The sequence below is a fragment of the Kogia breviceps genome, chromosome 7 (assembly GCF_026419965.1).
Source record: "Kogia breviceps isolate mKogBre1 chromosome 7, mKogBre1 haplotype 1, whole genome shotgun sequence".
Lineage (NCBI taxonomy): Eukaryota > Metazoa > Chordata > Mammalia > Artiodactyla > Physeteridae > Kogia > Kogia breviceps.
Genome location: NC_081316.1, coordinates 6,693,542 through 6,711,408, shown reverse-complemented (window position 1 = coordinate 6,711,408; position 17,867 = coordinate 6,693,542). Strand labels below are relative to the sequence as shown.

Sequence of the window (17,867 nt, the reverse complement as noted above, 5' to 3'; positions counted from 1 at the left end):
GTTTCATTTTACCCAACAGCAGCAACAAAGTAGGACTAGACTTGGCTTAACCAGCAGGGTCTCTATTTTCAGCTGTGTGGCTGCAGGGCAACAGCTGAGAACCTTTTTGAATGCTCAGTGCAGCCACTGCCCAGTGCAAGATCTAATGTGTCACACCTAATGAAAAACTTTTTGCTCTTCTCCTAGGATCTCACATAGAGCCCGATAATTCTTGCTAGGAATTCATCTCTCCTAGGATTTAATCTCAATTTTATTTTTACCTTATCCCATGTTCCCAGCCTTCTAAAAATATATTAGAATTCGGAATCCACAGTAGGTTTGTTGTTGTTTTGTCTTGCTTAAAATAGTCTCTACCCAGCTGGCACATAGATGGTGAAAGGAAAAATAAAATCACCTTAATACTAGCGACTGTGGTTGTAAAACTCTGCCACACAAAATGGGCCCTTTCTTCTCCTTCTCACCCTTCTCGGGACCTTGAGAACTTGCTCACAGCCTTTGCCCTAGGCTGGCTGTAGAGTACTTGCTCCTTTAAGTCTAGCTTTCTCCACTCCTAGCATTTTTGTTAACCATCTCTCAACTTCCCTCAATTTAATCCTGTTTTCCTGGCGCTGAGATGAAGTGGTCTTTACACAGCCTTCCAGGCCACGTCCCCCCCAGCGTGCTCCCAAGAACCGCCGAAGACCTCTCAACACCAGCAGCAGCCCCAGCCCCGTAGGAATAGTTGAATACGTAACAACTTCCACTTGTGCGGCTTATTTCTAGGAGTTCTAGACCTTATTCTTATATCTAAAACCATGAGTCACTCAAAGGTTAGGAAAACAAGCAAGTACATGGACCAGTACTCAAATCCTATCCTGAAACAGAGCTGGCTGGAAAAAAGCCCATATGTAAGCCCATGTCATCCATTTCAAAGCCAAGATTTCCTTCTATTCATCTCCATCCTCAGTATTTCTATTTATGGGGAGTAATTAAAGAATTAACATGCAGTTAGTTCCACGTGCAGTTACCAGAGAAAATGGCTCCAGCCATTTTTGATCCTTAGGAATCAAGAAAATGTTGAGGAGGAGGTCTGAATGATGAGGCCCAGGACAATATCAATGCTTTCCGATGGCAAGATAGTGTGCTCGGTTAAGTTCACAACAGTTTTTAATTAGACAAGGTGTTTTTTTTCCAAAGACTAATACATATTTACAGGTTCTTTATAAGCTCACATGGCATCATGTAATATGGCTGATTCCTATAAAGAGTTTAAAAACCTGAGCTGCCACCAGAGGACGGATACAGAGAAAGAATTAGAACATGGGACAAAGAGAGGCAAGAATGGGGATTTCAAATTCCTTCCTCTCGCTAAGTCATGCGATAGGATTTAGAGTGGGAGAAGTAAATTTGCAATTAGGTGGAAAACAGAAAATAAAGGCAAAGAGAAGCAACCTATAAACCATCACCAATACAGGAATGTCCCCAAAGACATACTTATCTCAGTGTAAAAGGCAAATGCCCCTGGAGGAAAGGTGAGAAAAGTGAACTTTTTAATCGTATGCCATAAATTCTTCCCAGTCCCAAGCCCGCCACTAAAGCTTTGTGACTACAGGCCGTCTACTAGCCTCTAAGGTTCACTGTCCCCCTTCATAAAAATGAGAATAACAACCACCTCATCGGGTTCTCGTGAGGAAGTTCCTAACACGGTACCAGACACAGCAGTTAACACAAATATTAATTCTCCCCTTCCCTTTGTCAACTCACGACCAAAGAACTAGACAGCAGTAAAACCAGCCCTGTCTCTTCTGACACCTGGGTACCTGCTAAAAACTCAACCTTTACTCTGAAGCAGAAAAAGACCCTGCCAGAATGTCCTTTCTGCTAGGGATTATCAGTAATGTTCTATTTGAATTCTAGAAGAGCAGAGGAACTCAACGGAGATCATCTGCTCCTTTTCTAAGCTGAAGGCATCGTAAGTAGAAGGCATTTTCTACTCAATATTCTTAGAATGAGAGGTTTGATTTCTTGCCGAAGAAGCTATATTGAAGTCATCTAATATTCACAGGTCCCTGGATTTGCCTCTCAACACTAAAGCTTTCACTCTTGTTCCTTAGTCTGGAGGCCAAGCAGATGTGGGAGAGCAATCTATGCCACTTCTATCTCTTCTTGCAAGTTCTACTTTTTCCAGAAGATAGAACGGATCAAGAAGACAGGGAAGAGTGCAGCTGGGCTATCTTAAAAGTAGGGCTCATCCAACCTGGAAGCACTGTGACGCTTTCCCTAGACCATCTTCACCGTTGATTCAGCTCCCAGACACCAAAGATGGCTTAATTTGCGTGTTTTAGCCTTGTTTGAAAGAAAAATTCTCTCAAAAATAGATGCTACTTGGGGCAAGCCAGGAAGAGCAAGGGGTAAAAGAGCTTGAAAGTAGGGAACGATTCCGTGAATACTTGTAGGGTGTGCTCAAATGTTACGCTCTCCTGTCCTATGGGAAGCAAGAAGGGACAGAGGAGGAAAGGGGGGCAGCCTGAGTTGTGTTTCTTGACGTGTGACAGGCAGCTCCTGAAATAGAAAGCCATAGGTTTCAAGTCTCAGGGGTATCACCTTCAAATATGTCAGGGTTCTAAGGGTGGATCAGTTTTCCCAACTGCTGACACCCTGCTGTGAGGAGAGATCCCAAGCAAAACACAAGCCTCTGACTGGGAGCCTTTGAGGTGGCGGGAGCCATGAGGAGTTCAAAGGCAAGGCCGGCCAGTGGCTTGTACCTCCAAGAGCCGTGGGGGTGAAAGGTTACTAAAGCAGGAGCCACTGACCAATAAAACTGTGTTTGGTCAAAGCTCCTCGGCACAGAGACTAGAGATGCATTTCTCCCGTGCCCCGCCTCAGAGTTACCCGTGCCTCTGAATCCCACCGTTCCCTAGGTCACATCAGGCAGCTTCTTTAGTGATTAGCAGCTGACGAGCCCTGCCTCCTGGTTGGGCCCATGGACTAGCTAAAAGGTGGACTGGAAACCTTTAATCAGGATCTGTCATCGAAAATAAATAAATAAGAGCACGACTTGGGTCAACTAGCCGTAAAGGAATCTGCCCGGGGTGAGATTTCCCGTGTTTGCTATGCTAAAATCAGGAGAAAGCACAAGTTTGTTTGATCAGAGGAGGTAAATATAAAGCAAGTCTCACTGCAACAGACACACTTGAAAGGCCTACCCCTTTTAATTAAGACACACACACAGATACGCCGTGTGAAGCGGACTGAGGACGGCACTTGAAGGCTCGTTTCAGCCCGTGTCATAAATGCCACCTCAGGGCCGTGTTCCCTCTTCCATCTGCTTCCCACGTAGCAACAATTCCAGAGGAGGCCGAGGAGCTATTTTTCGGCAGGTTCTTTTTTTCTAGCTGTGGATACTAACTCACTCAGCAGTCAGGTCCCATGGGAGCCCTTCCAGTGTCCCCACACGTTCCCAGAGGAAGAGGAGTTGAGAAGACTGTGGGCTCAATGCCTCTTATCACCGTGCCAGCCGCCCAGAGGCACGTGGGCCTCTATAAGCCGCCTGCATCCGGGAAGCTCCTTCTTCTGACCACATGTTATTAAGACAAGCTCTCCTGTTGATCCTGAGTGGAAACTCCAATGTACGTTCCCCAAATTGAGACACCGACCAGAGGGAGACATTTGAAATAGCTACACTTGCTATGTCAGTGGTTCTCACTTTTTTTCCCCCTGCTCTTTCTTACCTGGACGATGACATATACCTACGAGTAAGAAGAATAACTGAGGTTCATCGTGGCAAGGACTCTCAAGCGAAATTCATGTCCCCATTCCCCACCCCAGAAAACATTTAAGAATCTGAGTGAGAGCAAGAGGGTTGAGAGAACTCAACCCTCAGTCTGCAGCTTCACACAAAAACTCAAAGATCCCGCTAAAATATAAATGATATAAGATCATCAAAACCTGGCCAAATTAACATGAAAATTAAAAATACTTCAATACATATATGGACTTCAAATACTTGAAGACAGACCACTTGCTCTGTTTAATGGAACGTACTGGACTCTGAAAGATAAGAAGTGACCTGCTCACCTCCTATTAAAGCCTTATCAAAATGGGAAATAAGTGCACATTTAAATACAACAAATTAGCCTTTAAGTTACAAGGAGAGAGATCACTGTATTGCCAGAAGTGGTTTATATGGAGCTACTTCTGTACCTATCCTGGTTTGATCCACTATTAAAGGTCTTTAAGTCAAATGGAATGTAATAAATCTACATGACTGTTGTCTTACATTTTGAAGAACAGTAGCATGGAATTACAAGATTAATTGTGTTATTGTAAAATAATCATGCAACTCCAAACTCTCTCAACCTCTTCAATGCTGAGGGAGATAGAAAAATATAAAAAAATATATCATAATCTATATTAAGATTTATAAATATAGACAGAAATCTAATGGATCAGTTTGACACTTACTGAAGACCTGACAGTAGTGAATTCTTTTGTTGTTGTTGTGTTTTTGTTTTCTTTATTAGTGAATTCTTTAACAAATGTATCAACACTTGATAATTTACAAGTTACTGTTTTGTAAACAAACCTAGATATTTTTCCAAGTAGGTCTATAATGAATTCAAACCTGCACTATGTTTCCTGTAATGAGCAATTATTTCTCAGAAATGCTTCACAAATAGTCCCACCCTGTAGGAAACCAGCCCCAAAGAGTCAGACAATCCTTATATAAGTTGCAAATTAATATTTAACACTGTTATTAGCGAGGCCATTTCCGGAAGCAATGCCCCATATCGTGGACTGGTTACAAGGGATTAACCAACCCATGGTTAACTCTAGAGACAGCTCTCCAACCGGTGCCCAAAGAGGAAACTGACCATTCCACATACCCACACCCCTTGCAAAGGCTGTATGATGAAGACTGTTCATCATCATACATTTACTGAGAATTTCCAATATATTATTTGTTAAATATTTTTAGTACGTTTATTAAAACTGCACCATAAGCAATAACATCCAGTTCAGTAAACTTCTTAACTAATTAGAGGATATCAATTTGTCAGAGATGTACAGAAAAGTAGTTCTGTTGCTTTGGAGTTTGGGGCATTTTACTTTGTTTTATTGCTCATTTGGTTTTTATACCTAATTACTCTCCCCACAGGAGCTACATGAGTAATAAAGCAAACCAGTATTTTTTATTGTTTGCTCAATGAAAATCATCAATCCTAGATCAACAGCTATATAATTTGACTAACTTACTACAAAAATTCCTTGCTTTTGCCTCAACCTCAAGTTAAATGACTATTTTAACTTGAACACACTTGCAAAAATACTCGTCCAAAACTATCTGAAAAAGGAAAAATAATGTGTTTGTGCCAAAAGGGCGCCAAGCAGTTAAAAATATATGTCCACTGGATTTTGCTTATCTCTACTACCCTCTTCCTAAAAGCTTTAGTTAGGAGAAGAAGAGCAGACAGATATAAAGTAGATTCTGGGGGCATAATGCACCCAGCCAGCCGTCTGGAATCAAGGCTGGAAAGCTGAAAGCAGAAGGAGGGTGAGGATGTACTTTTTGAAATGCCTGGAAAAACATTCTGGTCAGGAGATGCCAGAGATTTTGAGGCTCCATCAAGCCACTGGCCTGGATCCAGGTAATGGTTTTTCCTTGCCCTCAGCTGTCTGCTGCTAGAGTTTTCCAGCAAAGAGAGAAAGGAAAAGTGGTGGAAGAGAGGGAGGAGCAGCTTCCAGTCCACCTCTCTGTAACTGAGAGGGTAAAAAGGGCCAAGCGCTGTGGGCTGACATTTATAGAGGGCCTGGCGCTTCCACAAAGCAGTCTGGGAGGATTACTGGGGGTTAGCAACCTGGTCTAAAAGGGGCAGTGAAGCAGACTGACGAAAGTCCCTTTAAATTCGGTAACCGTGATGCTGTGGGCCCAGAGACGGCGAGCTGGAGCTGGCAGAGACGCGTGAGCAGAGGTCTAGCCAGTCAGATGGCCTTTAGGAAAAAAGCTACACGGTAAAGCTCGCTCCCTTAGCCCTTCAGGGCTGCCCAACTCGCTTGCTGAAGCCTGAAAGCACAAACTGCCAGCAGAACGGCATTGCTAATCAGGGGATAAAAATAAAAGCCCTTGGAAAACCCTCCCTTGCCTAATCCTGGCTGCCCGGCCCCCACCAACCAGGAGCAAGGTATCCGGCCAAGGGTGAAGTTCCGGACCTGCAGAGGTTAATCATCTTGCTAGTCTTTTACCTCCAGATCACCGCTGTGCTACCCAATCCCCTCTGCCTGGCATTTTTCTTCAATTTTAATATCAGAAGTTTCACACGCCTGCCAGAACTCCTGGACTCGGCAAAAGGGCCCATATACCTGTCAGCAAACTGATAAGAACCTTAAAATGACTCTGCAGGGCCTCTTTATAAAGAAGAGCCAAAGAAGCCCATAAAGAAAGAGGGCAGGGGCCACGGAAACCAGCCGCTCACACTGTTTTAACGTGGCATTAAAATGAGCTGCAGATTTATGGCAGTGTTTTAGCCCCTGGCCCAAGTCATCTGGGGATGAAGCGCTCGGCTCCGCTCTCCAGCGGGATTTCAAATATGGGATGGAGCTGCCGGGAAAGGGCTGGGGGAAGGGCGGCGGGGGCGGCAGGAGGAGCAGAGGAGAGGGGAAGGGAAGCAGCAGAGAACAAGGAAAACCGTATTCTTTCATTCTCCTTTCAGTAGGAGGTGAACAACGGCTACTCCTAAGAGATATCTGACCGGTCCTCTTAAATTCACATGAAAATTTCCTTTATTTTTAGTACATACCTAGTAAAACTCTAGTTCTTCAACTGTTCACCCACCCAAATGTCAATTCTGATTTGGACTTTTCTCTTGAAGCTTATTTTTAAATCTTCTAGCTCAAAAAATGAATAAATGATCTAGCAGAGAACATGCTAAAGGGGGAGGGGAGGGTGGGCGGAGACTCAGTACAAAAACGTTTCTCATTGGAAAGGGGAAAAAGTAATAGTACTTTATCCAAATGTGCCAATGAATTTTTTTTCTTTAAGGCCAGCTAGAGAACCACTGATTTTCATAAGCCATCCTGATCCTAACAGAAAAACAAGAGAGGTGAACCTCCCTCCATGCCAAGATGAAGAAAGTACACCAGACCCACAGGAGTAAGTTCTGTTTCAAGTTTCCAAGCCCAGAAGCAAACGCATAATACAATACATCCACACTGGTAACTCACAGTGGCTCCTGAAGACCAAGCTCCACACCAGGAGGCTCCTGCCAGTGTCCAAGCACAGAGCCAGGCGGAGCGCTCCCAGATGATGGCCAGTAGGCAGACCAAAATCCAGATGCTTTAAGTAAATGACTTCATTTAATCAACACAATTGCTCTATCGTATTATCATCCCCAGGTCTGAGGTAAGAAAATTGATGCTTGGCAAAGTTAGGTAATTTGCCCACACTCACGAAGCTGATAGACAGACATGCCACCACACAGCTTGGGATGCAAATTCAGGTCTCTCCGAGTCAAAAGCCCACGTGGTTTCCACTACCAACATTTCTTAAACTTTCTGGACTGGGACCCACACTAAGAAACATACAAATACATTTTACACTGCAACTCACCACGCACATTCATACAAAAGAATCAAAAAGGTTTCAGGAAACATTTACCCTTGCTATGTAATAATCTAGTATCTTTCTATTATCTTTCATTTAAAAAAAATAAAATGCCAGTCAAGACCCACTGAATTGACTTCATGATCTACTCATGAATCATGAGACCCTCAGTTTGGAAAATACTGCAGTACCCAATGTCCCCCTTTCCCCAAAAAAATCATCGGCTGGAATCAGAAAACCTGGGTTCAAGGGTAGGCTCAGCTCTGACCCTAGCAATTCATTCTCAAGATCACTTGAACTCTAGGGTTTATACATCATTTATAAAATATGAGAGAAGGGTTGAATCATTTATAAGGTCCCTTCCAGCTCTTTGATTTTTTTCCCCTCCATCTCCTTAATTGATGCTGCTTTCCCCTCTCATCACACATCCTTTCATTACTCCCCACTGGTCACTGACCTTCCCTTCCTTCTAACTCCCTACAAAGTTCTCTGCTACTGGTATTCCAAGTCCCCCCCTCGGGCTGCTCCATCTGACCTACCGCGTCTTTCCCACAGAAGCCAACCTCTGGGAGAAGGTCAGTACCTCTCAGAGCAGCCTCTCTCCCTATTTGAGGCCAGCCAGTCGTGAAGTCCCCTTCACCTCCTGATCCGTTCCTGACTCTCCACAGTACGACCGAGTGACAGCACTTCTGGCCTCTTCATATACTACTGCAAGTACTCTCCCCAGCACCCTGATGGCCTTTCTCATAGACAGGTTCTGTGTCCCCCCCTCCCTTTTCAAAGATCTCCCTCAGTGTGCCTATACAATTCTAGGAACAAAGCAGGTACTCAATATGTACTTATCTGACGGGTTTGCATTATGAAATCACGGACTCTAATTCTCCTAGATTTAGAGAATATTTAGGTGGGCTGCTCTAGAAAAAGTCGCCAAACCAATTAAAATTGGCATCACAACACAATAAGTGAGCATTTACAAACAGAGCTCCATCTACTACCCATGATGCTTGCCACAGACAAGGTATGCCCAGGTTGCCAAGGAAAGCAGCTTTATGGTCTCTCCATCTGGACTGTGAGGACTTAAATCTCAGAAGCTACACAAAATAACTGCGAATCAGCCCATACCTTAAAGACAGGGAAATTTATTTACAGGCCTTAGTGCACTATAAATTTGAGACAGTTCTATTAAAATGCTTTTCTTGGCTTCCCATCAGATACTTGGCAAGAGTCTTTTTCCAATAAGGTTCTTAATACTAAAGTTGAAAAAAAGAAAAGTTAAACACATAAAAATGCTCTTCCTTAGGAGTTTCGATTAAATGAGTCCTTATTTTATCCTACTTTAAACATACATTGACCGGTCTCCTTCACAATATGGATTTACACATTCAGGAAAACTCCAACAGAGTATACATTGCTACTGAAACAAAATTATGAAACTCAAAATATCCCGTAATCACACTCTCCCCCAAGGCTCTCCCACCGGCCAAAGAGCCTGACTTTTTTGTATCAGACCATGGTTGAATGTTTCACGGGGAGAACGCCAGGGATCAGGTCAGTGTGTTTGTTGAAGGGTAAGTGATCCAGTAGCTTTTTTCAGGGCAAGTACAAAAGCAGGGATGGGGAAACAGAGCTTGGAGTGGCATGTTGGGACTGGAGAGCAGTGTGGCGGGGAGGGGGGAGGAAGGGAGGCAGGGAACACTTGGCACTTTTTAAAAGCCCTGCGAGTTCAGTTTATATATATTAAAAGATTTTCAATTTCACAGTGGGCGCGGGGGGGGGGGGGATAAGAGTGACAGACATGACAATATTGATCCTGGAAATGAGAAGTGACATCTTTTCCACATTCTTCATATTTCCAGGGTGTGTCCAGTCCCAAATGTCTCAAGCAACCACGTTTTGGGGAAGACTATCCAATAAGCAGTTAGCCTGAATTACTGGGAAGGGCATCCTGATTTTCAGCCTCGATCCAGGCCACAAAGCTCTATAATTTGAATAAGTTGTGGGCAGCAAAAGAGTATGTTCCCTGCCTGTCCCTTACATATTGTGTGGTCGTGGGAGGATCACTTTACGTCTCTTTTCTTCAGTGTCCTCACATTAAAAAAATCGAATTACTCCTCTCGCTGCCTATCTCACTACTCTGTTTACAGAGTTTGCTTTGTAAATTGTGTGTGTGTGTGTTGTGGGGGGGGGGGAGCAGGGGGAGGGAGGGAGGGAGAAATGGACACAGACTGCTATGTAGCCATCAATGGACACAACAGTCAAGCCACCAGCATAGGGAACCCTCAGAGAACACATCCCTCTGGACTGCTGAGGCTCCTAGATATCCGAGGGTTTACACCTTTAACTGAATCACAAAACCTTTTAAAAAAATAAAAACAAAAATTTTAGATAGAAAACTTTATAAAATATTTTACATGAAAGCCAATATTTTTAAAAAATATATATGCTAAACAAAATTTAAACCTTTCCTTAAAGACTGTAGGGCATCACCAAGAAGAGCCATTTCTGTATTTCCTCAGTTTTAAGATGCCCCATCAATAACATCTTCAAGGGGATGAAATAGAAACAATATTCAATGTTCAAAGTGATGGTAAGACTCATTTGGATGCCAGAAATCCAAAATATGAAAAACAAACAAACAAACACATGCATACTTCTTCGACCCGAGGAATTCCGCCATCTTACGATGACATGCCCATATCGTGAAGCGCACACAGCGGTCTGCATACGTCCAAAGTGCTGAGAGTTCTATTTTTAAAGTAGCTTTTCCGTCTTCTCAATTCATTCTTGACTGGCAGATGACCCATCTCACAGACCCTCAGGTGCAGTCTTTCTCTCTTTCAAATTTGTCACTTTTAAACTACTATGGCTATGGAAAGCGGATAATTCAATGTGCTGAATCTCGTGTCAACAGGATAAAATAGCAGCCTCCTGTCGGGGCTCTCCCCTGAATAAAATGCATGAGCTCTGGTGGACACACACACACTTACTGTTCTGTGGTCTCTTCTGCTCTCTCCTCTGGCACAGCTACACCTAACTACAGTCCTGCTAGGTGAGGGTACCACAGTTTCTTCAATGGAAGTGTTCTTTTTCCTAATCAGCCCATTATACCTTCAAGTACTCCTCCATAGCACAAATATTTGGTAGGCTTAGTAGGAAAATATAAGGGCAGACTGAGATGGGTCAGTGCAACAGACTGAAAAGAAATGGGTACTTTAACTGAGCCAAGCGTTAAAGGAGAGATAGAGCAAAGAAGATGCTGAATGTTTCTGCCACCTCAAAGGCTCCTAGTCAATTGAGTACAAAGAAGAGTTCAAAGGCAAGGCAGGCTCCTGACTTCCACCTCCTAGTGTGGCTGAGGTTAGAGGTCACTGCTGGTGGAGCCACTGACCAATAAAAGAATGTTTGGAAACTCCGCTCAACAGATAAACTGGGGATCCATTTACGCCTTCCCCCCTATCCGCACAAACACTTCTAACTATACAGTCCAGTGTCTAGTCTGCCCTCCGATACCCCAGATTGCTTTCTTTTCCGCTGTGATTCAAAGGGAGACTGGGGATGTGAACGTTGCATTTGACGACAGAAAAATACTTGGTTGCATACGTCTTCCTGGTTTCCAATGTGAGAGAGATGGTTGACGGGACTCCCCATCTTTAAGGCTTACATCAAATGCCACCTCCCCAATAAAGCTGTTCCTAACAGCTTTAACCCGTACTTCCTCCCATGTCAGACCCCTAACATCCCTTGGAAAACCTGCACCATCTTCTCAGCTTTCTTCGGGCTTATACCCACATATCCCCAAGATGGCTGTTAGGCCTCTGTGGGTCGGGATCACAGGTTGTTTATCATCTCCCATCATCTCCCCTTGGGAAAAATACATAATTAGGGCTGCACTGAATTAATTAACTAGTTAATTTAGCTCATAGGACAATAAAAGGCTGACTGGTCACTGTAACTATTATTAACCTCTCATTGAAGGAACTGGTTTCTAACTTAACCACAAAAAACCTCATAAGCCACCCCAGCTCTTTCAATGCCACATATGCCAGTACTGCTGGCTGTTCGCCTTTAGGGGTAGATAACACAGATGCAGGTTGTACTTCAAAAATCTTAGCTGTCTGACCCCAGCTCTTACTTCAGGGTCTAGCCCTGCATTTAACGTTATGGCTGCTTCACTAGCGCATCTAAGGTCGGGTGGAAAACTTAATTAGGCTTCCTTGTCAGGCAGAATATCTTTCTCTCTTGGTACATCCTAACTCCAGAGTCATGTAAAGGATTTTCACCATGTATTCATCGATCAGATAATAGCCCCTGAACTCTAAGCTGCAAAAGGTTCCTGCAGTACCTTCATCACCAAGATCCCACCCCACATCTCTGGGGTCAACTCGGAAACTCTGGCTCTATTCCACCACGGGAGGGCAGAATCCTGTGCTGAGTGCGGGAAGGAGCGGGTCTCAAGAGAGCGGCTCTGAGGACAATGTCGACGTAGCTCACAGCACTTAGGACTTCTTGGAAACAAATACTCAGAAGGAAAATGAGTCACTTAAAAGTGGATGGAGCCCTCTGCTGGCTACAACTGTCCACGCAGGCCCTTGAGCCGGTTCTGAGCTGCTGAGCAAGAAAATCAGACCCTCTGTTCCTCGGTCTCAACTCACGCTAACATGATCAACCAGGGGTTCCAAGGTATCAGCTTCCGATGCAACAGGTTTTCCCCTAAAAGTTTATGCCTGTCTCACAAAAAGACTCAAATTTGACCTCCCTAGAGAGAATTCACTAAGGTGTAAAAACTTTCCAGAACCAAGTGTGTGCTATTTTTTCAGTTACTCCCGCCAAGGTCGGATTAAATCAATGGAGGGTATACAGAAGGCAAAATGACAAGCATATTCTGGAAAGAACAAAAGAACTGTCTCTAATCTTAGAGAGACGATTAACTATCAATAGAAAAGTGGTTCCCAATCACAGAGATTTTGCTCCGTGGGGGGCATTCGGTAACGTCTAGAGACTGCCGGCTGTCACAATTTGGGAGACAGGTGTACTGCTGGCATCTGGCAGCTGAACTTATTCACCCTTTATACCTATCTGGGAATTGCTTCAACCAGATAACCTCACCTTTAGTTGAGATCAGTCCAGTCTAGAAATGTGAGGTGGGGAGAAGAAAAGAGGTCACTTTGGAGATGTAGACGATTCAGAGAAAGAGGAGCAGGACTAAACGGGGCATGGCAGCAGAGTGTGTCAGAAGGTCTGCAAATAGCACAGGGAAAAGGGGCATCAGCAGGCAGAAGGGAGATTTAGAACGGCAGGCAGGGAAGTACCAAGACTGCCTTTATCCTCCAAGTTGACATAATGTAGGTTACTCACCACCAGAGACAGTAAGTGGCCCTCATGACAGGAGGTGGTCATGGGAAAGAGACGACCACTTAATTATTAATGTTGTCAAGGACAAGAGTTTCACAGCGTTTTTTAACAGCTGAATGGAACGTGAGAGGTGATCTAGCCAACGCCTTGATTTCATAAATGAGGAGAGGAAAGTCCAAGGAGCTCTGGTCACTTGTCCTGGTTGTATAATTAACAAGGACAGACCCAGGGCTCAAACTCGAGTCTTTTGACTCCAAGTGTGTCTCTCTGAACCAAAATAACCTAAAAGTACACTGTTTTAAGTAACCTTTAGTCATCCCAAACCAAGCTCCCGGAAAACAAGGGCATGCGGTGAGCTGGCAGTGGGCGCTCTGCTTGGGAACTAAGTGATTCTCTTTCCAACACGAAGGTGGCCGGGGGGAGAGGTAACTGGACAGAACTTGCTCATTTTTACCTACCCAGTGTTTTCTTAGCCTTTTAGACTAAATCTAGAAAAAGATGATATCTGATTTAGCAGATGATTCTCTATTTAATTATATTAACAAATCAAGATGCCATAAAAAGAAACACAAAGAGCATAAACACCAGCGCCCTTCAAGGAGCATTTTCTTCCACATGAGTTGTAAGAATCACAGGTTTAGATCAAGAATGTAGAGATGTCTGACTGATTTTCTAATTCGCTAAAACTCAGATGAGGTCAGGATTAAGTAACAAACGGGGAAGCCCAGAAACTTAAAACGAACATGGGTGTGCTATGAAAAAACTTCAGGGAGGCTAAACTCACCCTGTGATTTGTTTTCAAATCAGAACACCAAAATGTTTTACAGATGAGGCTACTGAGGTCCAGAGAAGGCAGATCCTTGGCCAAGGGCACAGAGTTAGTAACTGGGCAAGCCGGCATTCAACACAGGCCGTCTGAGGTAAGAACCTACAGACTTAATTACTGTGTGATGTGCCACCTCTTTGGTTTAAGAAGCTCGGTACCAAAATAAAGAGGTGCACTGACCACGTTCACTAACTCCCTCCTAAAAGCCTAAAATGACAATTAAGGGGAATTTTTAAAAATTAAGGCATAATCACCGAAAGATAAAGAGAACGGGGGAGGAGATAACAGCAACAAAATGTGGAAGCGGAAAAGCAGAAGGAAAGGTGGTAGCTGATGCTATAGGCCCAAGAGAGCGTATCCTAGATCAGCTGAGAAAAATCTGGGGTCCGCTGCAGAAACTCAGGGGAAAAGGCAGTGCTCAGAGCAGGAGGACACATGGAAAATGTATTTAGGAAGCAGTTAGAAGCCCAGAATTCCTCCCCGTTCCACACAGCTGGGTGACTGCCCTGCCCTAGCCCAGACAGAGGCCTGAGGCTCGTTCCTGGGACAAGGTCAGGCACAGGGGTGCGTGGGGCAGTTACGTCCTCAACGCTGAGAGCCCAAACCTCTTCTCCAACTCAGCACCTACATAGATAATTTTGATAGAAATAAAAACTTGTTAAAATCCGTTTAAAAAAAAACTGGAGAAAACCATAATCTGAAAGGATACATACACCCCAATATTCACTGTGGCTCTGTTTACAATAGTCAAGACATGGAAGTAACCTAAATGTCCATCAACAGATGAACGGATGAAGAAGATGTGGTGCATATATACAATGGAATATTACTCAGCCGTTAAAAAAAAGAATGAAGTAATGCCATTTGCAGCAACATGGATGGACCCAGAGATTATCATACTAAGTGAAGTAAGTCAGACAGAGAAAGACAAATATCATATGATATCACTTATATGTGGAATCTAAAAAAATGGTACAAATGAACTTATTTACAAAACAGAAATAGAGGGACTTCGCTGGTGGTCCAGTGGTTAGGACTCTGCGCTTCCAATGCAGGGGGGCGTTGGGTCCCTGGTTAGGGAACTAAGATCCCACATGCTGCGCTGCGTGCCACACGGTGCGGCCAAAACAATAATTAAATTAAATTAAATTAAGTGGATATGTGTGTATAACTGATTCACTGTACAGTGGAAACTAACGCAACATTGTAAATCAACTACGTGCCAATAAAAATTTTTAAAAAAAAAGAAAGGAAGAAAAGAAATGGAAACAAAATGCACAGTACCAATACTGGGATAGTCTTTTCTCAGCTTTTAACTTGTTTCACATTTCAGCCCAACTAAACTTCTTCTGGGAGAGAGAAAGGGCAGCAGGACTAAACGGGACGTGTGGCGGATGCACTGGACGGTGGAGAGCAGCCCCGGGGAAGGGGCATCGGAAGGTAGACGAGAGACCTGGGAGGGAAAGAGGGAGGGTGTACGTGTTCTGGGGAGAGGAGGGGGGCTCCTCTTAATCAGGAGGGCTGCTGAGGGGGGGGATCCAGGCCAGCTGACACCAAGACGCTCTCGAGGTCAAGGCTCCTCAGAAGCGTCACCCTGCAATGTGCTGGCTTCCACAGCTGTCTGAGCCACCAGAACCCTCACCTGCCGTGTAAACCACCTTCCAGAGAGGGGCAGCTCTGCGTCCTGAACAAACCACCGAGGCGTGACCCTAGCGTCACAGCAGGCTCACCTCAGGAGCGTTTCTGAATCTCTGATAGTTATTATTCCAAACCTTACCTGATGCAACTCCCTGACACTGCTCTCCTCTTTTAAGTTTGGTCGGTCAACGTAGTGGGGAGATAAATCCCACTCCCACACTCGGCAGCCATCGCTCTGTACCCAAGCAGCCAAGGTCACCCTTTCACGTCACCCACGCCCCCTCCCCAACAGGGCTGCCTGGCCCCTTACCTGTCTCTGCATTTCTTCAATCTGTCTTTGGGGGATGCTCTGCAGAATACTGTACACATCTGACATCTTTTCTTCTGGCACAGCCACAGACGCTCTAGAGACAAGAGCAAAACAACGGATGGACGCGCAGCCCTGTACACAAAGCGCTGCTACGTACACCTGTTGTTTAATCCTCACAAGCAGAAGCAGTGACACCCCCGACTACCCCCGGCCCCGCAGCCCTTGCAGTGAGCAGTCCCTCTTCTTTGCCCCCTTCTCAGGGCCGACCAGCTCAAAGGCGCTCCCACCAGCTCCATCTCTCAGCTCTCCCATCACCACTCCACCGACCTCCCATCCTCCATGCACTCCCCACCGTGCTTCAGCCACGAAGGCCCCCCCTCGGTCTCCCGAACATCCCACGCTCCGCCTAAGCGCAAGGGCTCTGCGCGTCCGCTTCTGCCCCCCCGGTACTCTTCTTCACTCTTCACTGCCCGCTCGGAATGAACAACGACTCTTCTCCTTCAGCTATAGTCCCCAATCCATTCACTTACTCAGCATACATTTATGGAGCCCCTACTATGCGCGAGGTCCTCGCAATACAACAGTGAACAAATCAGACGCGGAAGGCGGGCCGGGGAGTGAGAGGGCCAGGGCAATACCCGGGGGAGAGCATCCCAGAAGGAACAATAAGCAAAAGGCCCTGAGGAAGCAGGTGTCGGGAATGCTCCGGCAACAGCAAGGAGGCCAGCGTGGCAGGAGCACAGTCAGGAAGGTGGAGAACACCAGGCGCCGAAGAGGAACAGGGGACGGAGGGTCACAGCAAAGCCTCCGGGGCCTCCCCGGCCATTTAAGGACTTGCGCTTTCACTGAGACAGAAAACCACAGAAGGTGTCAGGAAAGCACAGCACGATCTGGTTGTGTTCCGACAGGATCCTTCTGCCTGAAGTGTTAGAACAAACTACGGAAAGCAGGAGCGGAAGCAGGGAGAACAGCTGGGGGCCACCGCACGGTCCAGGCAAGGGGTGCGAAGAGGGAGGAAGTGACGGGAGTGACGAGGGAGCGGAGCCAGCAGGACGTGCCACCAGCGTAGAGATGGTGGGCAAGGGAGAGGGGCCTCGATGACGACTTACCCTTCATGAATTCGGCAGAGGCGGTCATTGTATTTGTCTAAGTTAATTTATTAAAATCCGAGACCCCCTCCGCCCATAGCCTAGTCCATTAGGGTGGAGCCACGCCTGGTCCCGTTCACCAGCATATCCCAAGCACCTGGCACACTGCCTATAGCACAACTGCACTTAATAAATACTTGCTAAATAAGTAAATGATTTCTACCACGCAGATGGGGAAACTGAGGCTCAAAAAGATTAAATGATTGGCAAGATCACAAAGCCAGCCAGTAATAGAGCTGGTTATCTGAACCCCAGCCTTTTGGCTTCAAATCCAGAGCCCTTCCACCACTTATCCATAATTACAACCACCCAAGCACACCTAGATCCTCGTAGGAATGAATATCTTCTCAGACTCAGCTCAGGGTCACTGCCTCTGAGAAGCGCTACCCAACCCCACAGCCAGCAAGGGTATGCGTCTCTTCCTCCCTCTCCAGGCATCCCATCCAGCCAGGGCGGCATCTCAGCATCTGGTAACCACTGGCTTGCCTGTCTATCTCACACAACTGGACTAAGAGCTTCTCAGAGGCAAGACCTGACCCTGATCATCTTTGTATCCCCATACCCAACACAGTACCTGGCAAAGAGAGGGTGCTCAATACGTATTGCTACAGATGAGTAAGTGACTGGAAGTGGCTCATCACTTCTCCAGGACACAGAGAATCATACACCCTCCTCCTCCAGGCTGAACTGGGCTCCCTCCCCGTTCTGGGTTTCCACAGCCCGCCTGCATGCATCTGTTACAGCATTTATCACACAACATTATAATTGTTGGTTTGTCTTCCCCGCTGGATTCTCACCTCCTTAAGAGCAGGGCCTGTAGTATTCACGGTAGGCTTTCCAGTAAATGTGAGATAAAGGAATGTACACATGAATGAACGCTACTTAAATTGTTCAAATACCTGTGGTGACCAGGCTTGAACATGATATCAAAAAAGGTGGGAGAGGGCCTCCCTGGTGGCACAGTGGTTGGGAGTCCGCCTGCCGACGCAGGGGACGCGGGTTCGTGCCCCGGTC

At 45.5% G+C, this 17,867-nt stretch overlaps 1 protein-coding gene across 2 annotated transcripts in view; it reads right to left on the bottom strand.

The window, feature by feature from the left end:
• Positions 1-17,867, bottom strand: part of EXT2 (exostosin glycosyltransferase 2) — a 131,250-nt gene that overhangs the window by 87,819 nt on the left and 25,564 nt on the right. For both annotated transcript variants that reach the window (XM_059069922.2, XM_067037051.1), the window contains exon 7: positions 15,706-15,799. In XM_059069922.2, coding sequence (XP_058925905.2) covers positions 15,706-15,799 — 94 coding nt within the window. The remainder of the gene's footprint in view (positions 1-15,705; positions 15,800-17,867) is intronic.